Source organism: Dipodomys spectabilis, unplaced genomic scaffold (genome assembly GCF_019054845.1).
Source record: "Dipodomys spectabilis isolate Male_0828 unplaced genomic scaffold, ASM1905484v1 ptg000077l, whole genome shotgun sequence".
Taxonomy (NCBI): Eukaryota; Metazoa; Chordata; class Mammalia; order Rodentia; family Heteromyidae; genus Dipodomys; species Dipodomys spectabilis.
Window position 1 is genome coordinate 167691 of NW_024870754.1, and position 20023 is coordinate 187713.

General features: G+C 39.4%; 1 protein-coding gene across 1 annotated transcript; it reads right to left on the reverse strand.

Annotated features, from left to right (window-relative positions):
• Nucleotides 1-615: 615 nt before the first annotated feature.
• Arl13a (ADP ribosylation factor like GTPase 13A) lies at nt 616-14899 on the reverse strand. The gene is made up of 8 exons (XM_042683061.1): nt 14841-14899; nt 14403-14473; nt 10394-10643; nt 9516-9621; nt 8602-8789; nt 7805-7967; nt 7530-7710; nt 616-623 (listed from the first exon to the last, which is right to left on the reverse strand). Exons 1-8 carry the CDS (start codon nt 14897-14899, stop codon nt 616-618), a joined length of 1026 nt encoding a protein of 341 aa, XP_042538995.1.
• Between the last annotated feature and the right edge of the window lie 5124 nt (nt 14900-20023).

Below are 20023 nucleotides of genomic sequence, written 5' to 3' on the forward strand. Positions count from 1 at the left end.
AAGCAGTAAATCCAGGCTTGATCTCTATCCCAGCCATAGTCAATGACATCTTAGGTCTAAGAACACTGGTTGGCAAGATTCTTCAAAGTGAAGTGTTTAGCATACTTCATGATTATCTTGACAGTAGTGACTGCCTTGAAGAGGTGTAATTCCTGGGAGGAAAGAACCATATTCAAAGTTTCCTGGTGTGGCCCAGGCACCAACTCTCAAATCCCAGGTATTTATAGTTAGGTTAGCTATGGCTGGTTTCCGTGCTCCAAACCTAATTTACCACTGGTTTTCCCTTTCCCCTCCCCTCCCCCCGTCCCCTCCCCTTCCCTTTCCTTTTCTCCTTCTCTTACCTTTTCCCTTCCCCTTTTCCTTTCCTCTTTTCCTTTCCTTTCCCTTTTCCTTAGTTTTTAAGTTACTTTTAGTAAATATATTTCATAAACAGAAACCTTTTAACACGACACACAACTCCATAATTAGATGTTTTTATTTTATCAACAATCTTCAGCTATTTACACTGTCATCCCTCAAGTAAAGTGCAATCCAAGACATCTTGACAAGAAATCTTTACAGACAGCAATATATTCTTCAGTTGGTTTTAACAGTGTCCACCTGTTATATTTTCTTTCAATCACCTGAAAGAATAATAAAGTCAACAGGACACAGACATAAACTGGGCTTTGGAGAATCCTATTGAAGAGCCAAATCTCTTCCTCAACCTTTGAGTTAAAATTATTAAAGAAGATACAGAAACAATGGTTGTAATTACCCTGGATTCTCTATATTCTTTTTCCTTTAGGTCTTAGACATTGCTCTTTGAATTGATCTCTACAGATTAAAGAGATACCTTTCAAAATAAAATCCTTAATTTATTTTTAATGTAGAAGCATAGCTTTCTGACAATCTGAGTTCTTCCTTTAGGCAGGTGCTCTACCACCAGAACCATATCTCAGCCTAGAAGTACTTTTTTATGGCAGTGTTGAGGTTTGAATTCAAGACCTTGCACTTCCTAGGCAGGTGCTCTTCCATTTGTGCCATGTTCTTAGTGCCAAGATCTTCCTCCAAATCATGATAATAGTATCTAACACTTAATGGGGTATTTAGAATGCACCATGTATTATGCTGATCATTTTTGAGGTGGATTACTGTTATTTCAGTCGTCACTGGGGGAAATTGCTGGCTCACCAGCATAATGTAGGGTTTGGAAAGTATATTAACAGGCTGTAGCAACAAAATTATGATTCACACGAAAAGTGTTTTTTCTTGTATTTGAATAAAAGTGTATTGGCTTTATGGGAGAATCTTTTAGAAAGTTTTTATGATTGATAGATTCATGTATGAAATTTCAATTGACACTCAGGAGCACATACATTCCACAAATGGAAGTGTGCCAGTATTCAGTTTTTTTAAGTTCAGATGCTTGCTTGCATGTCACTTGTGAAAGCCGTTTAAATGATCTGTTAAACCAAACTGAAATCATTTTTGTATGTCATAAAATATTGTCAATGCCAATGATAAGCTAATTTTTTCACTTGCAAGTTCTTTCATTAGCCTGAAATTCCTGAATGCTAATACCATGCATGCCTTACACATCTTTATGTATTCTTTTTTATTGTTATTATAAAAGTGATGTACAGAGGTCAGGTAATGAGTACATTTCTTTTTGAACAGTGTCACCTCTTTCCTCATTTTCTCCCAGTTTTTTTTTTTCCTTCTGACCGCCAGTATTGTTTTGCTAGAAGTGTTTCACCTAAAATTTTCACCCTGTTCATCTTCCTATGGCACACATACATCCACCCACTTCCCCATTGGCTAAGAATGTGTGTCTGCCTCCTAAACACATATACCATAAGGAAAAATGTGGGTGACCCAATTTTCTTTCATGTTGCTGTTGATTTTTTGAAACAGGGTCTTACCCCATACTGGCCTCCAACTTACATTCCTCCTGCTTCCACTTCCCCAGTCCTAGGATTACAGATGTAAGCCACTTTGCCTGGCTCACTTTTGTTAAGAATCATGTTTTGCTGATTTTTAGTCTGTATAAAATGTGTGTGTGTGTGTGTGTGTGTGTGTGTGTGTGTGTGTGTGTGTGTGTGTGTGTGTGTGTGTGTGTGTGCTAGGCAAGTTGTCCTCTTCCACTGAGCTGTATCTCTAATCCTTCAGAGTGTTTCTTCAGTAGAAGCATTGGCTATTTCCCAGGTGAATGTTTGTCAACAGAATTATCCATTAATATTTTTCAGGTAATTTATAAGAAAGTAGATGGAGTTAGAAGCTTTAAAAAACTCAAGAGAGGCACGGAATTTTGGGACACTGTAGAGCTTGTCTTGGGCACACAGGACATATAGATTGTAAGTAAAGCTTTTCCAGTGACCATGAACCATCTTGGGCAAGTCACTTAACCTACCTCTATCCCAGTTTTTCCATCTAGACTAGGTGTTCTATAAAGCTCTTCCCAACTCTATAGCTACTAACCAGGTTTGTTACCTCCTAATGGGTACTGGGGCACAGTCTCACTTACGTGAACATAGCACTTTTTGTGTCTATGATAGAACTGACTTCATAGGTTTGTGAGGATGAAAGGCAGTATATATGTAAATCATTTAATCAGCCCCTAACAAAACGAAGTCTTCAATGAACCACATCTGCTAGCACTGCTGGTGTGTTTATTTATATCCACATATTTCTCCTGACATGGACATACATATATTTCAGCATTTATATTCCTGGCTGTAGCATTTTATTTCTGGAGAGTATTTGAGAAAGTTTTAAATGGATCTTTCTAGCCTAAAGCAGTTCTGGAGTCCAAAAGTCTTGATTCAACTCTTTGTTTTGCTTTTTTTAAAACAGTATTTTCATCTGTAAAATGCAGTCAAGTGTAATACGTCCACCCAAAGTCTATGTGCTGTGGGGAACAGAGCATTGTGCCTGGCATCCAGAAGGCACTAATCAATTGGAAGTGTGGTGCATGATGGAGGTAATAATAGCAACAATAGTAAAGAACCACCACCAGAGGGATGGGGGAGAATAGTGAAAGGGATGGCATCGATCAAGATGCATTGTACTTATAACTGATATGTGGAATGGTAATTTCTTTATATAACTATTTAAAGATTAAAAAAAAAGACCCACCAACCCAAACTACCACAGCAGCCTAGGAATGGGAGGAGTCAGTGCCTCTAGGTGTTAGGAGAGGGAGCAGCTGCTATTCTGCAAGGGATAGGAAAGCAATTGTTGAGCTTCCCAAACCATGGCTAGGACTCATTTTTGGAGGGGCAAGTAATTACAAATGATTGAGTAGAGCATAATTCACAACAAGAAATCTATTTATTTTGCCTTTCCCTTTACACATACGAACCTTAAAAGTGTTTAAGTAACCCTATACTTCCAAGGCTCAATTTTAGTTGGTCATCAATGACATTTTGTTCACAGGCTTCATCAGGAGCATCTAAGTACAAAGTTAGTCTTTTTTGCCAAGGTTGTATTCATTCTCAAATGGATGCTACTTCACTTAATGAGCCTTTTGGTGAGTATAGGATTACTTGGCTGGCTACAACACTGATGGACAGAAACAATGATGGTTCTCAAGTATGTGGTGATGTAAAAGTAGGTGGACTTGAACGTGGACTGGAGTGAGTTTTCAAAAAGGAGTTAAGAAGCTGAACCCTCCTGCCTGTTGTGGGCTAAACCCATTGCTCAGGGGTATGAGTGTATGAGGTGATCTTTTTGGTTTCCTTCTTTTTTTCTCTGTAGTTGTTGGTTAAAAGTCTAATCAGAGAAAGAAAATAGTCAGTCACTTATAGGCAAAACCAAGTACCAGATTTCCTTTCTAAACCATTTGAGTAGAAGGGTAGTGGCCAATTTCCAACAGGGGTGTAGACTATACTCCACAAGGCACCCATCCATGTCCCAGATTCATACGTTCTCTTACTCTTGCTCTCTTCTCTCTGACCTTTAAGAGTCTGATTAGTACTTAGTGAATACTAACCACAATACTAACTCATAACATCTCTTTGTCCTAGATACCCACTCATTTTGCCCTACTTTCTGAGGTTATGGAAACAAAATCATTTAAAGATAGATTTAGAGGTACCTACTTACATCTAGAAAGATATTTCCTCTTCTTTTTTAATAAGCCAATACTTTTTATTTATTTAGAAAATATTTTATTTGTATACATTAGTTATGCAAGGGAGGTTTCATTGTGACCTTTCTACATATGCATATATTATGTCCCAATCAGTCTCACCCTATCTATCACTCTCCTTAACCCCATTTCCCACACAATCTCAACTGGCTTCATTATTCAATTTTCATACATACAAACTATTTCTGCCATATGCATCCTCATTTACCTTCTACCATATGCATCCTCATTTACCCCCCTCTCTGTTAGCCCAAAGCCCTCCTGGTGGTATCGATCCCTTTAATAGAGCCTATTTCTCTTTTTCCATCTGCCTAACTCCCTATTCAACTATAGTTCTCAGTGAGATTCTTTATGCCACATTCCTATAGTTATAATATATTCCAAAATTCTTCAGTGCCTGCAGCAAGACATTTCTTCCTCTACCCGAGTTGAGTAATTTTTTATTCTTACCCCTTCTATGCAGAGTCCAGAGCCTATTTTGTCCTTGTTGCTTTAGAGAAGTTCTGGTCCCTCCATGTAGGCATAACACCCCAAGGCTCCTGGGTAACCTGAAGGATCAGATTTCTGTCAGAGCTAGGATGACATCATGATATTGACAGTTCATAGTCTTGGTGATTGGGGGTTCTGAGGAGCACTGAGGAGTGACCAACAACAACTTTCAGGTCCTCACAGCTTTATAAGAAATGTTTCTATTGTATTAGGATAAATGGTATCTGCCTATTATAAGAAATTATTGTTTTCTGTTTTTATTGTTGTTGTTGTTGATCATGCGGCTTGAACTCACGGCCTGAGCCCTATCCCTGAGCTTTTTCACTCAAGACTAGGGCTCTACCACTTTGAACCACAACTCCACCTCCAGTTTTCTGGTGATTAATTGGAGTTGAGTCTCATGGACTTTACTGCCTGGTTGGCTTCTTACATAATCCTCATATCTCAGCCTCCTGAGTAGCTAGGATTACAGGCATAAGCCACCAGTGCTTGGGTCCATTTTTGTTTATTAAAATACATTAGTACAAAGAGGATTTCCTTGTGACATTGTCACATATACATATAAAGTATTATAGTCAATCTCATCTCCTCTATCATTCTCTCCTATTCTACCCCCCTTTCTGAAAACAATTTCAGCAGGTTTTATTCTTCTATTTTCAATGTAAATAAATTACATTGACTATATTTAGTCTCTTTTACCCTTCCAATGCTGTCCCCCCATGTGAGCCTGATTTACTTTCTGTCATCTACTCCTTTTTCCCCCCTTGTGTCAGTACTAGGTCTTTATTATTATTATTATTTATTGAAAGGTGATGAGCCGGGAAAGGGGGGGGGGTCACAGTTACATAAGTAATGTAATGAGTACATTTCTTCTTGAACACTGTTACTTCTTCCCTCATCTTCTCTTGCTTTCCCTCCCTGCCACATCCCTCCCCCCAGGTTGTAAAGTTCATTCCCAACTTAGTATCTAGTGAGTATCATTGTGGCATTAGATCATCCTTTGTCCTGCTGTTTCTGTGATTACCTTTCCCTACTATGGATCAGATAAACTTATATACAAGATAAAAGGTACAGAAAACTAAAAACAAAAAAAGTATAATTGTTAACAAGAGGTTCTTATTACGTTCTGTTTGCACTATTGGATCTTGAACACAGGCCTGAACCCTATCTTCTAGCTATTTTGCTCAAGGCTGGTGCTCTACCACTCAGCCTCCTAAGTAGCTAGGATTACAGGTGTGAACCATTGGCACCAGGTTTACTTCTTTTCCTTTAAGTGTGTATTAATTGTAACAAAGGGAACCACTATAGTAGTTTAGATGTGCATATAATATGTTTTGCTCAGAATAACCCTCTCTATTGCTTTCTCTTTTCCTGCCCTCTCAATCTCCTGTTGATCAACACATTTCATTGAAGTTCCTTATGCCACCTTCATAGACAATATTTCAAAGTTATTCACTTGCCATCTAAGAAGTGATATTTTTATAAAACAAAAATCCAAGCTGGGCATCAGAGGCTCATGCACGCCTGTAATCTTAGCTACTCAGGGGGCTAAGATCTGAGAATTGTGGTTCAAAACCAGCCTGGGCAGAGAAACAAAAAGCTGGAAGTGGAGGTGTGGCCCAAGTGGTAGAGTGTCAGCCTTGAGTAAAAAAAGCTAAGGGAGATCACTCTGATCTTTAGTTCAAACTCATGTTCAGAACACACAAAAGAAAAAAATCTAAGGAAGGGCACTTAGGTCTTTTACTTTTTAATAACACCTACTTCATCTCTGCAGAAAAATCACACCTCATATTTTGATGTTGCCCCTCCAAATATCTAGCTATATACTTTATAATGTACAAAAATGACATGTAGTAGAAAAATTTCCATGTCAGCATTAGCCTTTTTTATGTCTCCACTGAATTTGACCAGATGTGATCCAATGTAGCCATTCCTCCTTGTTGCCCATTTACATTGTTTCCATCATTTTCCTTTTCTATACAATGCTATGGTGGAATAACTTCAAGCATAGTTTTTTTGGTACTTATCTATACAGCTCAGGAAATGAGACTATTGCTTCAAATGGCTTCTACTGGGGCTTAAAACCAGAGCCTTGTACTTGTTAGGCAGTTGTGTTCTACCACTTGAGCCATACCCTCAGCCCTTTTTTGCTTTAATTATTTTTGGAGAGGGTCTGTTGTATTTGCTGAGGCCAGATTTGAACCAGCCTTCCTCCTTATAGCTTGTGTAGTTGGGATGACAGGCCTGTACAACTTATTGAGAAGGGGGCTTGCTAAGTTTTTGCCATCCTGGACTCAAACTATGATATTTCTAGTTTCCACCTCCCAATAGCTGAGATTACTAGGCATTATAGGCATGAGTCACTATGTCCAACAACATTTTTAAAAAATGTATTGATGGGCTGGGAAGGTGGCTCAGTGGTAGAGTGCTTGCCTTGCATGCAAGGCCCTGGGTTCGATTTCCTAGCACCACATAAGCAAAAAGAAAAAAAAAGCCAGAAGTGACGCTGTGGCTCAAGTGGTAGAGTGCTAGCCTTGAGCTGAAGAGCTGAGGGACAGTGCCCAGGCCCAGAGTTCAGGCCCCACGACCGGACCCAAAAATAAAAAAATAAAAAAATGAGAGGAGGGATGGGGAGAGTCAGTTAAACCCTCTAAAATGTCTGTACCAATCTGTACTTCCACTACTGTCAATGATAACCTTCAATATAACCCTACAGTAGCAGAAAGATGCTAGAGTATCACATTGGCTGAGCAGAAACTGATCCCTAGGCACTCTCCCTATACTTTTCCTTATAAGTACCAATCATAGTGTGAGAAAAGACTTTCAGGCTCAAAATAGGACTTCTATTGTAGAAATTGGGAAGGAAGCCTATATAACTTTTCTTCTTTTATCACTGATTTAACATTACCTTCAAAAAGATTGTTTTCAACATATTGCACTGGTGCCCTTAATTTGTTACGTTGTTTGCAGTAAGGCTCAATATTGTTCAGAACTCTATTTCCTTTGGAACATTCACCTGCCTTCATGGGTTCATCCAAAGCAAATGTTACTGATATATTTTTTTTGGGCCTCAATCGTAGACCATCTTTCTGTACAGCAAGAAGATGGGGGAAATAATCATTCAGTGCTCAAGAGTTCAAGGATTAACCTTGGGAAATAATGTTTAAGGAGCCATTTATTTACCTGTAGGATTGACTTTAGTGGTCTAGCTTCCTTTGTGCATTGTCCTAAATGCTGTCTTTTCTCAAAATGCTGTCTTTTCTCAAAATGTTGTCTTTTCTCAAAATGTTGTCTTTTCTCAAAATGCTGCCTTTTCTCTTTAGACATTCCCACTCTGGCAGGGAAGCTGGAGAAGTTTGGAAAGACAAAGCAGTAGTAGAAATACACAGTTCAGTCTTCTTAACATACTGAAGCTACTACACCATTCCTGTTAATATGCCTTTGGACAATGAAAGTAACAACAGAGCAAGAGGACATTAGGCTTTTACTCCTCAAAACCTTCATAATCTTTTGTTTTATTTTTCTGTTTCTTCTTTTCATCATTTCATCTTTTCCCTTATGCCTCATTATTGGGAGGATCAGAGAACTAGTGGCTAAGAACATGAAGGGAGCTCTATGATATCCATGCAAAGAATAAAGCCAATAGGCCTCCTTAAGGGACTTGTGTTCCTTTTTTTCCTGCACATTGCAAGCCAGGGAACAGAAGCCCTGTTTTGGAGAAATTGTAATGCTGTTAGGTTTTCATTACCTTTTTGTGATTCTGCTCACTGGTGTGACTACTTAAGTTGTGTCAGGGTAAGAAGTGTACCTGTCCATGTTGGAGTGTTGGTAGCCATTGCTTTCCCATTTGGGTTGTTTGATCCTGAATGAGTTGCTCAGTGCTAGGCAGAGGTCAAGCATCTCCCACAACCTCCTACTCATTTGAATATTGACTCCTGATTCTACTCTTATCAGTAAATCTAATGGAGCCAGCTTAGTACCTATCTGATGTACATCTTTCTCCAGAGGCTCTGGTATTCTTGCAAGATGGTATGCTCATAGTAGATACTTGTTTGTGAGTATATATCTCCTCATATTTATTTCCAATGGCAGCTAATAGCCAGCGTAGACCTGAAATTATTGATTGATAGTTTCTCCTTTGGAGGTCTTTGGTGACTGAACATGGCTCCTGTGACAAAAAAAGAAGGCCTCAGACCTGGATCCCAGGACCCCTGGTCCCCACAGGCCTGATCACTCTCATCTAAACAGCAGAGGTACACAAGTTGTACTGTGCCTAAATAGGGTCTACCCCTCTTAGGAATCATGCAGCAACTATATCTGAGAAAGTAGATAAATGTATCAAAAGCTGAGGTCTTTTTTTCATGTGTGCTGATCCCGGGGCTTGAACTCAGAGCCTGGGTGCTGTCACTGAGCTGTTTTGCTCAAAGCTAGCACTCTACTATTTGAACTACAGCTCCATTTCTGACTTTTTGGTAGTTAATTGGAGATTTCCTGGTAGTTAATTAGAGTTTCAAGGACTTCCCTGATGGCTTTGAACAGTGATCCACAGATCTCAGCCTCTGAATAGTTAGGATTATAGGTATGAGCCACCAGTGCCCACTGGGCTGAGATCTTCTAGTAAAGTGTTTTTGGTGTCTTGGATTAACTATAACCTTGAGCAAGTCACTGAGAGTCTCTCAGCCTCTATATTTCTTATCTATATAATGAGGATACAAAAATTTCCAACTTTATATTGCTGTTTTGAAGGCAGAGTGTTTTGCAATTAGAAATCATCAATGTACATGATGCCCAGCATGGAGCGTCTTTTGTTTTCCATAAGGGGCTGATTAGGGACTGGGCCAGGTCTGCATCTAGCAGGCCCTATAAAATAGGGAAGGAAGGTGTTGACACTTACCACTCGGGACATGGATTTAGTCTCATTTACTAGCCTTTCCAGAAGTAGAAAATCAATAATATCACAAGGCGACAGAGCATCCTTCTTGTCTTGTTTGTTTGCTAGGCTAGAACAGGGCATAAAGGAGAGGGAAGATAGAAAAAAGGAAAAGTGAAACCAAAATAGAAGCAAAGGTCTAGAAGAGAAGCTCTGATTCTAATTTAGCTGCTACATATCTAGGAATTAGGTTTCAAGACATTCAAATGAAAGGAGCTAGAAAAAGTTCTAGTCAACTGTCAGTGGAGGAAATAATAGCATAAATGACTTGAATCACTAAGGTGCATTTTTCACTTCCCTCGAATCACTTGTGATATGAACAGATTTGAGTTTTTACATCTTCTCTCAAACTCTGTTCATGCTATTGTTGGGGTTGTTAATGTAGAATGAAAAAGGCATAAAGGGAGTTTAGATGTAGTGAGGATGGCCTGACCACCTGAATTCTCACCCCACAATAAGTGCCAGTTATGTAACTCAAGCAGCCTCCTAAAGGAGGAAACCATTGGTACCGATTATATGAAGTAGTGTTTGTTCTCTGAAGTAATGACTTTTCTGAAACCAGAAAAGATAAGAAGCAAATTCAGGAAAGGAGTGTTCAGGAAGAGTCAAAGGTTGATGATAGGAGATTCAATTATCATTTCTCTTTGATGCATACCTGCAAAATGATCTGTGTACATTTAATTTACATGTCCCACATGGTAGCATATGGTATAAAGTGGCTCTTGTAAACAGTCCCTAAAGAACCTAACTGAGCCCAAGGGGACCACCCAGCCCTTAATCTCTGTACTTCTCTTAAGGTACAAATTGGGAAGGGGAAGTAGGACACAAAGGCATAATCTTACAGTAAGATGGGTTTCCCTGCCACTCTTTTATCAAACATCAGACGTGTTAAGACGATCTTTACTTCCTGCATGCGTCTTAAGTCAGTAGAATCCAGGACAAAAATAAATCCATGTGCCTGAGCATAGTAGTTTGGCCATTTATCTCGGCCCCTTAGGTCTCCAATCAGATCGTAGATGGATACTTCATACTCATCAAGCAGGAGTGTAGTCAGTGATGGTTTTATACTGTTTTGTGTCTTGCTGGGAAGTACTACACATAGGGACAGAGAGAAGCAACCACAATGTGGAGAAATATAGTTACATCAGTTTTGTTGATCCTTGCCTCGATCCTGCTCTCAAAAATTCTAACCAAGTTTCCTAACATCTTGCTCATACACATATATGTATTCTTCTATACCATGACTGTACCACACTACCTTCTCCAGGTTTAGTGGCTTTTAGTGTTGTCCACTTCTCCTAGGAGAAAATGCAGACTTTACATCCAAAACCTATCAGACCTGTCTCCTGATGCTTCAACCTGATTGGTGACCACAATGTTCCTGGTTCCCATCCAGTCTATTCCTTCCTATATTCATTTGCCCCTCTTCCCTCACTCTACATTTACGCATGCTCTTTTTTGCCCTTGGCCTGCACCAGCTGCCATTCTCTCCATTATTCTGTGCTTGGTTAATGCCTATTTTCTCAAGTAAAAATTTAGATCTTGTTTATTCCAGAAAGTTTTCCCTCATACCCCCATCCTCAGTCCAGATATCTTTCTTCTAGACTTAACATTATAATAAGACATATTACAGTGTTGTAAGTTCTATGATCTCCTTCTACTTACTAATAAACTTTAATAGGAAAGGGGATATTTTAATACTTTATTTATTTATTTACTTATATATTTATTTGGTGGTCCAGGGTTTGAATTCAGGGCCTCATACTTGCTAGGCTTGCTTTGCTGGTGCACTACCACTGGAGCCACACCTCTAGCCTATAGTTTACTGGTTATTTTTTGAGATGGAGTCTTGTGGACTTTTCTGTTTTGTTAGTTTTGAACCTCTAGCTATGTGCCAGTGATTCACACCTAAAATCCATTTGTTCAAGGCCCAACTTGAGTACCACTTTCCCTCTTGAGTACCACTTACCCCCTCCCTCTCTCTCTGTGAGTCCTGGGTCTTGAACTCATGGCCTGGACACTGACCCTGAGATTTTTTTGCTCAAGGCTAGCTCTCTGCCACTTCCAGGTTTTTGGTGGCTACTTGTGGACTTTCCTGTTGGCTTGGAACTACCATCCTCAATTCTTAGCCTCCTGGGTCTCTAGGATTATTGGCGTGAGCCACTGGCACCTGGCTTTTTCTCATTTTTATTTTGACTCCTTTTATTTTGGCTGCTTCTCTACCCTGCTGCCCTTTACTTTCTTACCTATCAGAGAATTGGGAGAGGCAGAAGTGCCAATGAATGTACCATAAAACATGAGGACTCAAATTTGCTGCCTTTAAGGGGGGTGCTAGGCTGAGCCACTAGCTAAAATGTGGCTCTTGGAGCTCCTCTTGGTGGCAGGTAGGAAATGGAAAGACTTGGAAAAAATTATATTAAGTGAAATAAGCCAGACCCAAAGAAACATAGGTCCCATGGTTTCCCTTATTTGCAATAACTATTATATGTCTAGGATAATCTTACCAGACAAGCAGAAAAGGTCAAAAGCTATATAAGATGATGCTAAGCAAAATGAACCCCAAGATAGGGACATAAAAGGTTTTATCCTTGTTGCTGTGATTTTTTTTTTGTTTCTTTTGTATGTTCTTCCCCCATGGTATAACCCCTATTGTCACTGTATTTGATTCCAGTGCCCTGCATCATATATATATATATATATATATATGTATATATATATATATACATATATATATATATATATGTATATATATATATATACATATATATATATATATATTTCAAATTTGAGGAGGGGAAGGGAAATAACAAAATGCTGAAACAAGGATACAGCTCGACCCATTGTAACAATGAGATGTACAAGACACTATGTTGAAAACAAACTTTGCAACTTGGAGGGAGGGAGGAGTTGGGGAGGTGGGGAGGGAAGGAATGGTAGGGGAAAAACAAAGGAGGTGGTAATAATGCTCTGAAGGAAAAGTACTCATTACCTTACTCATGTAACTGTAACCCCTCTGTACATATACACATTATATATATATATATATATATATATATATATATATATATATGAAAAGGCAAAAGGAGAGAAAGAAAAAAGAAGAATGTATAAAACAGCAGCTTGTAGTGTCAAGGGAATGGTGGAACTGAGAACTGAGGAGAACACTCATTCCACAAATATATATTATCTACCTGAAGATACTAATAGTACAGAGGATAAAGATACACAGATGGAACAATCTACTACTTCTCAAGATCATAGGAGTGGGGAATCTTTTTTCTGCCAAGGGCCATTTGGATACTTATAACATTATTCACAGGCCATACAAAATTATAAATTCAGGAAGATGGCTGAAGACATCCAACAAACATCCAAAAATCATACATGTCTGTCCCATCATGTACCAAATGATTTTGTGGGCCTTATATGAGCCTATTCTCCTAAACGTGAAGAGATGTGTCTGCAATTGTGCAAAGATGCATACTAGCGAGAAGAGTGTGGGATCAAGTGAAGAAGCACTGGGAGTTGAGGAGGCTTTCCTGTAGTTAAGTTTGTGCTGTGTCTTGAGGTGAGTGATTCAATAAGTATCTGAGAGTCTGAAATGCTAGGAAGTGGTGTTACAGAAGTGTAGCACGTGGATTAGAATGCTATGGTGGCAGGGAAATGACAAGGAATTCATGTTGATTGTATCTGAGGACATACGTGGGGAGAACAGGAAATTAAGCTAAAAGAGGGGGTAGGAACCACTAGAGGCCTTGGTGCTGCTAAGGAATGGATGTTTTATTTTGAAGATAATGGGTAGTGCTGGGTGCTCATGGCCCACAGTTGTAATCCTAGCTATTCAGGAGGCTGACATCTAAGTATTGTGGTTTGAAGCCACCCCAGGCAGGAAAGTACATGCAATTCTTATTTCCAAGTAATTAGCAAAAAATGTGGAATTGAAGGTATGACTCAAATTGTAGAGTGACAGCATTGAGCAAAAAAGTCAAATGAGAACATGAAGCCCTGAATTCCATCCTTAATACCAGCACAGGAGGTGGGGCGGGGGTGGGGAGGGAGAGAATAGGAAGGCATGGAAAAATTTTGAGTGGTTCTGGGCATAGAGGGAACAATTGGAGATGGCAAGGCCAACCAAAAGGCCACTGCTATAGTTCAAGAAAATTGAGAGGGTCCCAGGTAGTCCAGGAGCAAAGCAAACAGGTCAGCCCTTTCCTGTACTTTGCTGAGGGTTGTACGGTGATATGAAACTCAGCCATGTCTCATACCTTTTCATTGAATAAACACTGATGGAGGTGTCCTCTGTCAGACATGGTGTTGGCTTTTGATTCACTAGCAGTTACCAAGGGCTTCACAATAGCTCCCTGAAATTCTGTGCAACTGCTTCTTGAAATGTCAAGCTATTAAAGTGGAGATGTGGTATTAAGCTTACACATCTCTGAACTGACAACATTTCTCAAGTTCCAACTTGCTATATTAGCTGTCACAAAGTCTTTCATGTTATTAAACTTCTTTATTATTTCACACTGTCTCTTATCTAGACCAAATTCCACTTTAATTGAGTTGTGGAACTGACATCATTTGAAAACATCCTTCATAATTGACTGCAATTCTTTACATAGTTGGGCACACTCATTTTGACACCACGAGAAGACTCAATTAGGATGTCCCTTAAGGGAATGTATGACAGACATTATATAAACAGACTGTTAATACGCAAGGAGGGGACTGTTTGTATTAAGAGGTGCTTATTCTCAAAAAGAGTGAAACTAAGGGCTGCAATGCAAGGATGGACTAATTGTCTCATTGAACCTTAAGAGAACCACAATAGTATCTAATGGTCTTATTTCTCACATCTTTGAAAGGCATCCACAAGAGCACTTTTGCCAGAATTGTTCAAGCCAACAACAATGATAGTCACATTCCTGGAAAAGGAAAAACAAAATGAGCCAAAGTCATAAAAGCACTATTAATTTTTAGACTGGAAAGTTCTATTCCCTAGTGTTTGAAGTTTGGCCTACAGTAGTCCCAATGCACGTATCGTAAAATGCCCAGCCAATGTGGTAGTAGGTGGTGTGGGAACCCCTCCCCAAACCTCAAAGGATGCTTTTCTTGTCTGACTCACTTCCCTTGAAGGATTGACATCCTCCTTGTACTCTGTTCCCAATCCTACAGATGCTGTTGAATCACTTCCCAACTATATCATGCTCATTTGTGTCCCTTGAGGGACTGTGGGCAGATACACAGGATGAGGTGGTGGGATGGGTCTAGAGAAATCATTGTTAACATCACCTTGGTCTAGTTTCATTTGTTTTTAGCAGGGACCAGCAGGCGGAGAGTAGCCGGAACATGATTCACCTTGGTTCATAAACATTAAAGGAAAAAAGCAAATGAGAAATCAAGCCCATTATAAATTATGTCAGCTTATACTTACACAGATGCTGTTAATTAGAAAGCCTGAGACTGTTAGAATTCCTTATCTATAAATGTCATAGACAGGTTATCCTCAACGCCAGTGACAGGTTTTATTTTATTGTTCTTTCAGTGACAGGTTTTAATATGTAGCTTCCTATGAAACAGAATGACTTGTTATTAAAGCAACCCAATCTGGTGAGGCCTATTTCTTTAGCTGTAGTTCATTCCTTCTAGGAATATCTTTATTCAACCTTGCAGGAGTGCGTGATTGATCATTGTAGAACAGTCTAAGGTTTTGTTGATTTGAGCTGAGTCCTTGCTGTGTAGCCCAGGCTGACTTCAAGCTCACAGTTTTCTTTCCTTTGCCTCCCAAGTGCTGGAATTACTGCTGTGTAGTAATTCTAAATGAAGCATAGGTTTTAGACCAAGCCCCAGTCCCAAGGCTGGGGATATGGATCAACTGGTAGAGCATCTGCTTAACAAGTGTGAGGCCTTGTCCTCAAACTCCAGTACTACCAGGGAAAAAAAGACTTATTGGACCTGTTCTAAGTAACATCTTTGTGTTGGGCTTGGTTATCTTATTGCCTCCACTTCAAAGGGGTGCTCCATGTAGTTGTAGAGCTGTAAGAGACCATAGACATTATCTAGCCCAAAGGATATCAAACATTAATCTAGGTGCCCTTCTCTCAGAGATTCCCAGGGGGTTGTACAAGTTCCCCCAATGTTTCAATGTGCAGCCAAATTTAAAAGTGACTACCTAAGTAAAAAGGGTAAATTAGGCAGTTGCATGAAGGTTCATCATGTTTTAACATGTATCAATACTTCATTCTTTGTGATAGCTGAAAAAATTCCATTCTATGGATAGTTCACATTTTAACTTTCCACTCATAAGTGGTAGGTTATTTGTATATAAGTATCTGTGTGGACATATTTTTACTTCCTTTGGGTCTAATTTCTGTGTTATTGTAACATATCGATGGTTAACCTTACCAGGAACTTCAAGACTATTGTGCAAGATGACTATAACATTTTACATGCACACTAGCAATTTAGGACAGTTCCAATTTTTCCATATTCTCTCAGACACTGTCTTTTTGTCCATAGCCATCCTAGTGAGTATGAAAGAATACCTCTCTGTGCTTTACTTTAGATTTCCAGTTCCCTAATAGATAATTATGTTGGTGTCCAGAGTTGCAGGAAGATTTGGTTGGGTTAGGAAATTACTTCAGGTGATACTTAGATGGGCTTTACTATCTGATGAGCAGTTTATGTGACAAGTTAGTAACAGGTAACTTGGCAAGTGTCTGTGGAGTCATCCAGTCATCTAGTGTTAGAGAATTGCCATTTCCAGAGACTCACATTTCATAGCATTTCTTAGAGCACAGCTTACTCCCTATGAAGTTATTCAGCTTCCACAAGGACCTCCTGGAGAATTGCTCTTGTGTATGCTAGACAAAAGGGAAATCTTGTATGTGTCTTTGATCAAAACACTAGCCTTACTCATCAGGCTGAGAAGATATGGAGTCTGAAACATCAGTGGCTCATTGTTCTGGTACCCTGATAGTTATCTCCCATTTACTAGAGGTTGAACTCGGCCACTTGAGCCACTAAGCCACATCCTCAGTCCTTTTAGCTTTAGTTAATTTTCAGATAGAGTCTTGTGTTTATGCCTGGGCTGTCCTGGATTGATACTATCTATTTATGCGTCCTGAACTGCTAGGATGACATGTGTTTGTCACTATGTCCAGGTACTGATTGAGATGGGGTCTCATTGTTTTTTTTTTTTGCCCCTGCTGGCCTTGAACCTCCACCCTCCTGATCCCTGACTCATGTAACTGAGATTACTGGTGTGAGCTGCCACCTTCACTTGGCTTTATGCCTGTTGATCATTGGTGGAGCTTCCTAGCTTGATATTTGCCATTGACACCAAGAAAGGTCAAATTGACAACACACGTTTTCGAGAGTAGGTAGGATAACCAAGAGAACCACCTAAATTACTATCCTTCCTGGATAGTCTGAGATGAAATCACCTACACTTAGGCCTACCACTTCTACCACTTTAAGAATTCGTATCTATAATATGAAGATAATTTTTCTTACCTGGAAGTAACTAATTATTTATCTGATAAGAAGTTGGTTCTTCTTGGTTTAAAGCCATAAACTATGTAGAACAAACGAAGGCTCATTGAGCTTTTAAGCTTTCTTACTAGACTAAGACAGTCCAGTTGTCCACCTTAAAGGGAAGGCAATTTTCTAATAATGGCTTTCAAGGTTCTAAGGTGTCTATGGTAACCACTAACTGGTCCTTAGCAACCAAACTACATCACCTTGTTCTGTGCAATGATAGCTAGTTACTAAATGAACTTTTAGCCATATTTTTTATTTCTTTGACAAAATATTTAGGATTTACTATGTGCTAGTGCATGACAAAGTAGGAAAGCAGGGACAGTGATTTTTTTTTTTTGGTGCCAGTACAGGAGTTTGAACTCAGGGTCTGGGTGCTGTCCCTCAGTTTTTTTTTGGGGAGAGGGGTTGCTCAAAGTTGGTGCTCTACCACTTGAGTCACAGCTCCACTTCTAGCTTTTTGCTGTTAATTTCAGATAAGAGTCTCACAGACATTCCTTCCTGGGATGAACTGAACAATCCTCAGATCTCAGCCTCCCAAGTAGCTAGTATTCCAAGTGTGAGCCATTGGTGCCCAGAAGGACATTTACTTTTAAGAGATGAAGTGCAGAGAGGTGAGCAGCTTCACATAAGTTACCAGGCTAGTGGCTTCATGGTCTGTATATTAGGTCAGTGGTCCCACAGGCCAAGAGAGAAAAGAGCAGAGGTACCAGCTAAACTGTCTCTGCTGTGCACCCCACCATCTCCTCCTTTTCCATATTGGATCATACTTATATTTTTTGTGATCTTTTAAAAAATGAAATTAATTTTAAAATGGAGTTAGATACACAGAAAACTTGTACAAATAGTACAGATAGATATGTTACAAAGCAGATGGCTGGGGTTCTCTCCCTTTACCTCGGTAGAAGTGATGGTTAGGTGAGGAGTAGCTCCTTCAGATATTCCTGGCAACTTTGTAGAGTGAAATAGGTGGCAGTGGGCAACAGCCATCATCTAGAGCAGCCACACAGAGTTTGAGGCCCTGTGTGTGTTACAGCTCTCTCCTGTGGTGAGAGGTATCTTTTTTTGCCACCCAATCTAGACCAACCTGCCAGTTTTCTCTGTTGCATGCTGCTGCTTGTTCTTACTAGGTGGCCACTGCTTCTCTTCTCTTCCTCTGTTATTAGCTCTTGAGAGCAGGACCTGGTTGGAGTGACTTTATCTCCCAGCTGCTCACAAAGTTAGTTAAGCAACCTGTTTATATAATACACAGAGAAGGGGGGGGGGACAAGAATTACTACACCAATCTGAGCCATCTACTCATATTTGGACCAATCATAATTCAGTCCATTATGCAAATGATGCATTGTATCTACCAATGATAGTACAGTTCATTATACAAATGAAAGGGTTTGTCTGTCCCTATTGTGGTTATTATGCAAATGAAGAGTTTGTTTTTTACCAATCACACCCTGATATGCAAATGAAGGTTTTTGTTTTATCCAACCATGATTTTCTCTTGGACTGAAGTATCATTTCAACTCTTCTCACCTTCTCAGCTTAGGTAAAAATGACAGTACAAGCTGCTTTCTAAGTAGTGCCTTCTGGAGCTGGTATTGGGTTTTTGGTGCTGGCATGAGGGCAGTCCAGTTGCCTGATTGACAGTAATTTGCTCAAGGCAACCAGAGCCTCCCAAAAGGGTCTAATAGCTGTCAATTAAGAAATTATGTCTCTATAGCCCAAACAAGTTAGCACATTTAAAGGAAAAAAAAATCAGTTACAGTAATTTAAAAATATTTGTCACAGAGGGAGTGAGATTAATTAAAATACATTGTAAACATGTGCAGAAGCCAGGTACCAATTGCTCATGCTTGTAATCCTAGCTACTCAGGAGGCAGAGACCTGAGAATCTCAGTTCAAAGCCAGTCTGGGCAGATAAGCCTGTGAGACTCGTATCTCCAGTTAACCACAAGAAAACTGGATATGGTACTGTGGCTCAAAGTGGTAGAGTGCTAGCTTTGTGTGAAAAGGCTTAGAGACTGTGTAGGCCCTGAGTTCAAGCCCCAGAACTGACCAAAAAGAAAAAATACCCGTATATGGGATGGTTACAAAGAAGTTCACCCCTGTCATATACAAATGCTAGAACTAAAATACACTGGGATATGATAAATTATACAGGACTCTAGACATTCACACACAGTGAGACCAAAGGAGGATTCTCTTAGGAGAGGAACTCAAAGGTGTTGCCTATGTGTATCTGATCACATAAAATAATATTTATTGGGGCTGGGAATGTAGCTTAGTGATAGATGCTTGCCTAGCATGCATGAAGACCTGGGTTGGATTCCTCAGTACCACGAAAACAGAAAAAGCCAGAAGTGGCACTGTGGCTCAAGTGGTAGAGTGCAAGCCTTGAGCAAAAAGAAGCTCAGGGATAGTGCCTAAGCCCTGAGCTCAAGCCCAGGACTGGCAAATAATAATAATAATAATTATTATTATTATATGTTGTACAATATATAATAATAATTATTATTATTATTATATGTTTTATAATATATAATAATAATAATAATTATTATTAAAATGAATTCCAGGAAATGGAAACAAGATTTTTTTCTTCATTGTCATTTTTGTTTCTTTTCTTTTTGTCTTGTCTGTTTATCTTTTGGGGGGAGGGTAATAGGAGGTATATAGAAATGATGGGACAGCAGATGAACAAATGCAGCAGTGATACTAGAAACTATGTTGAAAGTGAAGTATACAATTGTGGGTGGGGGGAAAAAAACAAAAACAATTGTGGATGTGAATGTGAGGAAAAAACTGGGAGAGAGAGGGGGGAAAATGTGGAATTATCCAGAAAGAAATGTATTCAACCTGACTTGTGTAACTGTAACCCCTCTATTCAGCACCTTTATAATAACAATAAAAAATAAATCCCCTCTGTATTACTAATGTAA

What these genes read in the sequence shown, in the direction of transcription:
- Arl13a (XM_042683061.1), bottom strand. Translation starts at nt 14,899, where the DNA reads ATGTTCCGGCTACTCTCCGCCTGCTGGTCCCTGCTAAAAACAAATGAA. An exon ending in ACAAATGAAACTAGACCAAG is followed by an intron (nt 14,474 to 14,840) that starts GTGATGTTAACA and finishes TTCCTTTTCCAG; the next exon opens with GAATGTGACTATCATTGTTG. An exon ending in TGTGGATGCCTTTCAAAGAT is followed by an intron (nt 10,644 to 14,402) that starts GTGAGAAATAAG and finishes CCCTATGTGTAG; the next exon opens with TACTTCCCAGCAAGACACAA.